At 46.8% G+C, this 10,056-nt stretch overlaps 1 protein-coding gene across 3 annotated transcripts; it reads left to right on the plus strand.

Annotated features, from left to right (window-relative positions):
- Positions 1–3,760: 3,760 nt before the first annotated feature.
- Positions 3,761–9,346, plus strand: LOC120642423 (cytokinin dehydrogenase 8-like). Of its 3 annotated transcripts, none has more exons than XM_039918931.1 (5): positions 3,761–4,568; positions 4,742–4,869; positions 5,018–5,299; positions 5,463–5,728; positions 8,704–9,346. In XM_039918931.1, exons 1-5 carry the CDS (start codon positions 3,992–3,994, stop codon positions 9,050–9,052), a joined length of 1,602 nt encoding a protein of 533 aa, XP_039774865.1. In that variant the 5' UTR covers positions 3,761–3,991; the 3' UTR covers positions 9,053–9,346. The 3 variants fall into 3 exon arrangements, with proteins under 3 accessions (XP_039774865.1, XP_039774866.1, XP_039774867.1); XM_039918932.1 differs by lacking the exon at positions 8,704–9,346 and adding an exon at positions 6,985–8,697; XM_039918933.1 differs by lacking the exon at positions 8,704–9,346 and adding an exon at positions 6,816–6,977.
- The last annotated feature ends 710 nt before the right edge of the window (positions 9,347–10,056 follow it).

A 10,056-nucleotide genomic window follows, 5' to 3' on the forward strand; every position in this document is an offset into this window, starting at 1 on the left:
TCTAGCTTTTCCCCAACTTTCCCCACGCCGCTGGCAAGCCCCTTCGCCGGAAACGGCCGGCGCCGCCCTCCCTGTGCGCCTCCTCTGTTTTATTTCTGCCCAAGGGCCTCGTGCAAGAATAGATAAAAGTCCAGGGGTCTTTTTGTGAAGTCAAAGACTCAGATGAATAGTGTCATGAAGGGCCTTTTCAATATTTTAACTGTAAACTTTGAAAATCTGTAGAAAATAGTAGAAAGATGCTAAAAATGCAAAACCAGTTTTGTTAGCTTCATCTTTTAATGCTCTATATGATAGAACTATTAAATGTGTTGTTTGACAAATATTTCTGTGCAGTTTTATTTATGTTAAATAAATGCTTTTATAGATTGTTAAATGCCTAAATGGAGTTAGGAGCATGAGAAAAATACAAAACTAGTTGGGTTAGCTTTGTTTTGACATGTAGTGCTTAGGAAAAATATTAAACCTGTTGTTTGGTTAATGTTTCTATGATGTATTGATTTAATCATGGTTAATGCTTGTTTTAGCTTGTTTATTTAATATTTGTAGTTCTGAATGTCCAAAAATCATGAAATTTATGAAGTAGCTTACTCTTTAAATGCTTAGTTCACTGTAAAAATTTCATATCCATAAGCTGTGTGCATGTTTGTAAATCTGTTTTTATTCTATTTGTCTTGTTGAGGCTAAAATAAATGTTTTCTATTAGCAATAATTGTTGGCAAAATATTGTTGCATGCTTGTCAATAGCTCATCATGCTGGTAAATTTTGGTTCTTAGATCATGTCCTCAAGTTAAGTTTTTGTATTTGTTTAGTTCCCAGCTATTGCTTTCACTTTCCAAAAGTATTGCTAAGCAATTCTTTTCTGCATGGTTCAATACAGCAGGTTATGTTATTTTTGGGTGAACCATGTTAACTTTTGTTGGCTAGAAGGTTTGGCTAATTCCTGATTGGTGAATGCTTGCAATGGTTTAAATTTTAAGTTAATTTGTATGGCATGCTTGATGTGCTTGCCATCTCCTATGAGATGCATGAGTGATGGTTAAATTAAATAGCTATATGTGCTTATGCTAGTAGGTTGTACTTTTATGAATGCCTTGCATGTTGCATTTCCATGCATTCATACATATGCGTTGTTGCATCTCATTTAGGTACGATAGATGAACCATATGCAGAATGTGTTGTTGGAGCCGAACCCGAAGACGATGTTTGGTGGACATATCCAGAAGACGGATGGATGGATCCCGACGTGCCTAACCGAAGGCCGATGCTCGCCAAGCGAGTATCATCTAACTAACACTGACTTAGTGTTACCCCAGACAAGCCCCGGAGCATAACCCCTAATTTGAGTAATCAATGGTTTATTTATGTATTTGTGTATTAAGTTTTGTAGGAGTTGAATGAAACTATAGATGCATGATCACTAGGGTTCCTCAGTCACTCTACTAGTGTGCAGGTCGTTAGTACTGCAATGCTTAACTAGGATTCGGTAGAAGTCGAGTGATTCCTGTCACTTGCGAGTTATAGGTTGTTGTTACTTATGGTAACGTGGCTTGAGAATGAATCAATGAGGAAAGAGAAATGAAGACCGGGCGGAGATGAGTTGGATTACGGATATGAAATGAATGGAAAGTAAATCTCCGCCTGTGTCGGTTGAGGATCGTACCGTTGTTGGCACATTGATCGATACTTGAACAGTACTGACCACATGCCGGGAGTAGGAGGTAGTCGAAACCGATAAACTAATTACCTGAATTGCAACGATACTTTGAATCGCGACCTGCTACTCTGGGAGTGGGATGATGGCAGGTGTTGGAGTGTATGTCGCCTCCGAGTTCTCTGGGAGTTCACCGTGAGGGACCCTTCACCCGGGTTTTGGCAGGCGTAATTCAGACGTCGGGGCGAGGATGGGAACAGTTGGCCTGTGTGGCTCGACGGGGTTTTCATGTGTCGTGTGAGTTAGGTCCACCTTGCAAGGTTAAATCGGATCGATTCGCCGTCTCTCTCGGTTAAGAGAACCTTGATCTCTCTGTCACATCATAGTAAAGGATGGAAATGAGAGTGGAATGAAGATGTTTGATTGTGTTTTACCAGAGGATTTCTCTGTTCTACCTTGTGTGCTCTAGAAATTCAGGGGAACCTAGTTGGTACGGTTATACTAAACCTAAGCTAAAATTTGAAAGTAAGGATCCATTGTTAGTAGCCTTTTCAGCAAAATAAACTCCAGAGCCGAAAAGCTTTGCATGTCTAGATAGTGGGCTAAGTATACCCATAGTCGGGTAAGCCTTGCTGAGTATTAGTATACTCAGGGTTTGTTGTTATCCTGTTTTTAGGTGTTTGTTGCTGGTTGGAGCTAACCAGGATTCACACCGATGGGCTCGATGTGGCATCCTCACGTCTTCGTAATATCGTGATTTTTTAAATCAAACTTCTATTTAAATTTCGCTGTATTTTTTGAACTCTGATATTTTAGGTAAACTTGTTTGTAAAACTCCGCATGTAAATTAAATTTGAGAACTTTTATCTGCTTGTAATCATCTGTGCTCGTCTTCGTGCGAGACTTTCAGTGTTTTTTGATCCTTAACCCGACAGACGTCCGGATTACACCATTTTAAGTGCGTGGTAACTTGATTAACCATTAAAGTGATAGTTAGCGCACTTAAGCTGGTTTAATTTGGACAGTTCTGTTACACCATCATACACAGAATTAGAATATATTTAACTCTTTTATGAGTAAATATACTTTAATTATACACCACAGTCATGGTTAATGCGCTGGTAGTTAAGCTCAACTCCATCTTAGTGCCAGTCATCTATGTCAACACCACGGCATGCTCTGCTCATTACAAAAGCACTGAATTTTGTTTTTGGAAAGAACAGTAGCTCTCTTTAAACATAGACAGGTGTAAATGTTTATCTGATTAGTCCTTTGGGATAGACTCTGTGAATTAAATAAGGAAAATAGATTAAGATGGATAGTTATGGTAGATGAGACTGATACTGTTTTATAGACTTAAATTTTTTAAGGTTCTAAATTATTTTTTCAATGGTCGATGTTGGTTATTAAGATATAGATATATTATCTAATTTAGGTTAGGTCTTTTTTCTTTATAACTAGCCTATCAACCCGTGCTCCCGCACGGGCCAACAACAACAACAACATAGCCTTTTTTCCCAAGCAAGTTGGGGTAGGCTAGAGATAAAACCCGATTAGAATTAATATAAAAATAAAATTTATAACTAATAATTATAATTTTCTACCATACGTGCTTTTCCTTCTATTAAATATTCTAGTAGATACTCTAAAATACATACTTACCATTATCAAATTGCAATAGATTTTATTTTTGCATCGCACCCCATATATGTTTGATACATACTATTTAATTGATGTTTTTATAAATTAATATTCTTATCACTTTTTTATATATATGAATATTTGGTGACTGGATAGTATTTTATATAAATAATATAATAATAATAATAATAATAATAATAATTTAAAATTTTATATTGGTGTTCATTGATTGCATGGCAATCACCCAAGATGGAGAGACACGTTTCGTGTTTATCCCCTGATTGATCACCAAAATCCAATGGCGAGCAGACGCAGGCAGGCGCGGGCCCGCGTGGATCCCCGTACCCCGATCCCGGTTTCGATTAGATCCTCGGGGCCCGCCCCGGCCGTGGCAGCGACGAGCCGGTGACACCAGCGGCTATATATAAACGCGCACCGCCCCTGAACACCTCAGCGGGCTTCGTGCCTTGGCCCTGTCACTCCTCTTATCTCCGGCGCCTTTCGCTGCTTCTCCCTTCCCGTTCCATCCATCCACAGTTCCTGTGGGAACCCAGGGATCGACCTTGACGGAGACGTTGCGAGGCGTCAATCACCGATCAGGACAGCACGACGCTAAATGCGCTTGTTTCCGTGAGCTGAGCTCTCCCGGCTTGGTGCTCTGCTAGGTATCAACAATCGAGCAAGAAGCTAGCCGAGCCATGGCGCTCAAGGCGGTGTACCTGTACGCCGCCGTCGTGGCGCTGCTGCTCTGCTCCTCCGCGAACTTCATCCAGAGCCCGAGCGACGTGCTGGGCCCCGTGGCGCTCCTGGAGCCCACGCCGTCCGCGGCGCGCGACTTCGGCGCCATGGTCTCCAAGGCGCCCGTCGCGGTGATGCGGCCCGGGTCCGCCGCCGACATCGCGCGGCTCCTGGGCGCGCTGTCCTCGGCGCCGCCGGGCACCCCCGCCGTGGCGGCGCGCGGCGCGGGGCACTCGCTCCACGGCCAGGCGCAGGCGCGCGGCGGCATTGTGGTGGAGACGCGCGCCCTCCCGCGCGCCGTGGAGGTGGTGGCGCGGCGCGGCGACGGGGACGGCGGCGCGTACGCGGACGTGGGCGCCGGCGCGCTGTGGGTGGAGGTGCTGGAGGAGTGCCTCAGGGCCGGGCTCGCGCCGCGGTCGTGGACGGACTACCTGCACCTCACCGTGGGCGGCACGCTGTCCAACGGCGGCATCAGCGGGCAGGCGTTCAAGCACGGCCCGCAGATCAGCAACGTCCTGGAGCTCGAGGTCGTCACAGGTACGCCACGCCCGTACGCACGGCCCCCGCATGCAGCTTCTGCATCTAATTTTGTTCCCTCCCTTTTGTTTGGTGGAAGAAGAAGACGAGGAAGAAAGCAAGGATACGAGCGATCATTGAGCTTTGTTCTTTCCGTTTGTTTTTGAGCTCTCTGTCCCTCCCGTCGGTTGCAGGCACAGGCGAGGTGGTGACATGCTCACCCACCCGGAGCCCGGAGCTTTTCTTCGCCGTCCTTGGTGGCCTCGGCCAGTTCGGCATCATAACCAGGGCAAGGATTCCGCTGCAAGCTGCTCCTCCCAAGGTACATGCACACGCCCTCCCTCTAGAAATAGAAAGAAATCTGGAAAGCTTCTCCCTCGATCCTGCTCGCCTTTCGTAGATCTTAAGCAGCAGCAGCAGCTCCGGTCGATAATTTTCTATGGTTGCGGTCCTGATCGGTCGATCATTAGGTGAGATGGGTGAGGGCCTTCTACGACAGCTTCGAGACCTTCACCCGGGACCAGGAGCTCCTGGTCTCAATGCCGGAGCTGGTGGACTACGTGGAGGGGTTCATGGTCCTGAACGAGCACTCCCTCCGCAGCTCCTCCGTCGCCTTCCCCGCCGAGGTCAACTTCGCCCCGGACTTCGGCTCCGACGGCGGCGGCGGCGGCGGCGGAGGAAAGAAGAAGGTCTACTACTGCGTCGAGTTCGCCGTGCACGACTTCCAGCGGCAGGACTCCGCCGCCGACCATGTCAGTGTCTCCCTCTCCCGGCAGCTACCACGCCAGCCACCCAGCACACGCCATGTTAACGTCCTTCACCAGTAGCCGCGAGAAGGACCCCCGGTCGATTGCTGAGCACTGACCCGGCCGGCCTTGTGGCTCTCGAAAATCTTCTCTGTGTGTGTGTGTGCAGGTCGTGGAGCTGGTCTCCGGGAAGCTGAGCTTTCTGAGGCCCCACGCGTACAGCGTGGAGGTGGCCTACTTCGACTTCCTCAACAGGGTGAGGATGGAGGAGGAGAGCCTCAGGAGCCGGGGCCTCTGGGACGTGCCGCACCCGTGGCTCAACGTGTTCGTGCCCAGGCACGGCGCCGCGGGGTTCAAGGACCTGCTCATGGACACCGTCATCGCGCGGGGGGACTTCGAGGGGCCCGTCCTCATCTACCCGCTCCTCACTGACAGGTGCGGCCCGCATCCCCTCTCTGCAAAAAAGAAAGTCCCGGCCAGTTCCATGCTAAATTAAGCAAGATAGCTTAAGCCGTTCGAGAGGAAAATAAAAAGATAGCTTAGACATGAATAAAAGCTGCTCGTATTTGCAAAGAGGAGGATTCACCAACAATTAACAAAACTGATGGCCACGACCACGAGGGTAGATATAAAGGGGTCCCTTTCACAATATTAGTTTGCAAGATGCACACAAAAATAAACTCGTTTGGATGAGGTGGCGTGATCGCCCTTTCACCCACAGGGAATCTCAAAGTATTCCAAAAAAACAGAAAACAAAACGCATGCCTTTTTCTGGGTGATTTGTATACAGGACAGGCTGCACATCATTCATCAAAGTGCAGTCTAGTAGCTTGCTTGAGGCTTTTGGTTTAGCTAGGTCTCTCTCTCTCTCTCTCTCTCTCTCTCTCTCTCTCTCTCTCTCTCTCTCTCGTGATGCTTGGCCTGTTGATATCGTCCCAGAAATGGGTTGCCAACCCTAGGCGCAGCATGTTGGCCCAATTGTGACAACGCCATGGCATCTCGCTCTCCCTCACAGGGGCCCTGCTAGCCGTCACCTCATGCCCCCTCCTTTCTCAGCAGCCATCAACAACTCACCGTGCAGCTTTGCATCGCCTGGGTCACGCTGCGCTGCTGCGTCTTCACTCTTCAGTCAATCAGGCTATGTTTAGATCCAAAAATTTTATCCCAAGAATCATCAAATCAAATATTTAGACACATGCATGGAGTACTAAATAAAGTGTATTTACAAAACTTTTTACATGGATGGGATGGATTGTAAATCACGAGACGAATTTAATGAGCCTACTTAATTCATGATTTGCAGCAGTGATGCTATAGTAATCGTCCACTAATTATGAATTAATCATGAATTAATTAGACTCATTAGATTTATCTCACGATTTACAATCCATCCGTGTAAAGATTTTATAAATAGACTTCATTTAGTACTCCGAAAAAACAAGATTTTGTTTCAAATTTTTTTGGCAAAATGAACTAAACACGGCCTCAGGCACAGTAAAAACTAGTTGGCTTTTACCTGCAGGCCTGTGGTGTAGTGTAGCCCGCGGGGCGTCTTGGCTTATAGCTGTCTACAGAATACAGGAGTCGACACCCCCACAGAATTCCTCTCCACAGCTATCTTGCCCTTACCTTGGGGTCTCAATCTCATGAATCTTTACGTTCAAAAATGAATCTCATGAATCTCTCTGTAGTGTGAGAAAGACAAACACAAGGGGGCAGCAGGAGGGAGGTGGAGGTTCCATGAGATGAGCGGACGTGCCTTTCGCAAGTTGCAGCGCTCGATTGCCGCAGCTGGTGTGGCGTAAACAGAGCACTGAGCGCAGCACAGCAGTTCCCTTTTTTTCCCCAAAAAAAATGTTACCAGTCGCTTGGGCTTGTAGTACTGAACTTTTGCGAGGCAAGTCCCGACTCGCGTGGGTATTCAGTGCAGTGCAGTCCCGACTCGCGTGAGTAGCAGCGACAGTGTCCGGTATGGCGCATTGGCCATTGGTGGCCCCTGGCCCCCTTCCTTCTCCCCCGGTCATGGTCATTGGTCAAGCACTCCCTCATTGTCAGGCCTCCGGCTCATAGAATTTTTAAGTCCATGAACAGTGTCAAATAGAATTTTTAGTCGATAAACAGTGTTAAAAACGACAGCTCATAGTATTTTTTAGTCAATGAACAGTGCCAAAAGTTTACAAGAGGATGGCGTGTGGAGTCAGATATGCAGACTAGCTACTGTAGCACGGTAGCTAAGAGGAATGCTGTGGTATCCATGGTGTTGTTTCTTCTATTATTTCCTCAGTTTCTTTTTCGAGAACTTGCAAGCATTTTGTTAAGAAGTATTTCTTCAGTTTCTGAAATCATGGTTCTTTCAATTTTTTTTCCTTGTTCGGAGCATGTGTTTAGGGCACCAGCAATGGGGTAAAAAAAGTAGTAAGCAATAAATGCACCCCTATTATTTGGTAGCAAACATTGTGAAAGCAGGCAATAACTAATATCCGGTAGTAGCCCTATGACCTGGTAGTATTCACTATGTTTGTTGTATTCAGTCAACAGTATTTTTCTCTAACACCAAAACAACACCAGCCAGCAGCCAACAGCAAGCCAGCAGTACTTTTCTCTCACAATAAATCAGCACCAGCCACCGGTCACAGCTCAACGAACAGAGTGAATAAAAAACAAATTAACCCCTCTCCTCTCGAGCTCTCGCCTGCCACTTGGGCATGGAGAATCAAAGATACACAGTAACGTGAGACCCATCTTATTTACTGGTTGGTAAAGATACACTGTGAAATTTTGAACAACTGTTATTTGCTTTTATTGAGTCTCACCTTACTTACTTGTAAGTATTAATATATTGCTGGTGCCTTAAGGACTCCGAACATACCTGCTCGTGAGTTTCTTTTTTTGTTTGAAAAACTTCTCGTGGGATTCAGAACTGGGGATTAGCAGACCAGCGCCAGGGGGTTGACATGCCCGCAGGCTCTGCTCCCGCTCTGCTCCCGGCAGAGAGGTTGGGCCAAATAGATTTTCTGCTGGTCAAATAGATTCTCTGCTCCATTCTGCTCCATTTATTTCCACACTCAAAGCCCTTCAGTCTTCAGAGCTGACATGATCCAGGCTCTGAAAAACTGTTCTGCCTTTCCCGGACATGCCGCCAGGCTCCACCCTGTCGCCGTGTCACGGGCCTCCTCCAGTCCTCCTTTGCCATTTTAGGAAGGAGTCCCAGGGCGCCACCACCGTCTAAAAACATATTAACACCGGATCTAGCTACCGCATCAATGCCGTGTCCACCACTGTCGGACCCTGCCTGATCCCTGAACGTCTTTGATGACTCTTCTGATTCTCGTCACATGCCAGGTCGTGCCACGGTGTTGTGATGTGATGCTCCGGACTGACCGTTCGTCTTCGCTGCTGCGGCGTTTCAGGTGGGACGGCAACACGTCGGCGGTGGTGCCGGCGGCGCCGGACGGGGTGGCGTACGTCTTCAGCGTGCTGCGGTCGACGGACCCGTCCCGGTGCGGCGGCGCCTGCGTCGACGCGATCCTGGAGGAGCACCGCCGGGTGGCCGACGAGGCCTGCCGCCGCCTCGGCGCCAAGCAGTACCTGGCCCGGCAGCCGTCGCGGGCGCACTGGCGCGACCACTTCGGGGCGGGCTGGGACCGGTTCGTGGCCCGCAAGGCCCGCTTCGACCCGATGCACGTGCTTGGGCCGGGCCAGGGGATCTTCCCCAGGGCGACGACGGACTCTGCCGCCGCGAGCTCGTCGTCGATGTGACCGACGGTGTTGGTGGCGGGCCCACCGCCCACTCACTCACGTAGTTAGCTGAGGACGGCATACTAGGCTGATGAGTAGTTGATGCTAGTTCAGACGAGATTATCATTGGTTCAGGTTGCTAGGTACTTTGTTGGCAAAGGCTCAAGGGAGAGTGTTTATTCCTTCTTTGTTTTTGGCACTGTTTAGAGTACTTGTGGATGGTGGGGTTGATGAGCAAGGGGGAAAAGAATTCTTCGCCTAGTATTCTATTATTGTTATTTTTATCGTGAAAATGAATGTTCATCGTTTTGGCCATATACTGCGTTGTAGTACTGTATTTGATGCATATAGTATGTTTTTAAGCAACGTAGTTAAAATAAATCTGTCACTTCGTTATTTTGCATAGGTGTCATGGTCTGCATCCCGCTGTAGTATATAGAGATTTTGATCAGCAACTATTAGGATTGCTAAATTTTCGGTGTGCGGCATCTCATATTGTATTGGATCTCTTTTTTTAGAACATAATATACGTATATTTATATCTATTTCATTATGTTCTTCTTGTAAGTCACGGGCATGGCGAAATATTTTTACCAATATGTTACATTTGTCAAGCATGTTTTTAAGCTCATGTACTATATTTGGGTCTATATCTGCTTCTTGTTGATCTTGTGTAATGCTTTTATCCTATTTTCAATTTTGTTCTTTGTATCAAAAATATATAGTTCAACGTATTGTATCTGGCCGTTGATACGGAATATATATGTTGCTTCTCCTTTGTTAATGTCTCTTATTATATTTGCTCCCACTGAAGTGAATGCAAAAATGCTATTGTATTGTCTTATTTGTTATAAGAAATGTTTTGATTCTGTGCTTTCTCTATCGTTAATTAATCGTGATAGAAATTCAGGAGGGTCTTTATATGGTGATATCTTTAGTTTCCCATTTTTACAACAGTTTGTGCATATAACTTCCTTCTTGCGTCAGCTCTCTGTTTGGTTACGTTCATTGTATCAGAATATAGC

Source organism: Panicum virgatum, chromosome 7K (assembly GCF_016808335.1).
Source record: "Panicum virgatum strain AP13 chromosome 7K, P.virgatum_v5, whole genome shotgun sequence".
NCBI lineage: Eukaryota > Viridiplantae > Streptophyta > Magnoliopsida > Poales > Poaceae > Panicum > Panicum virgatum.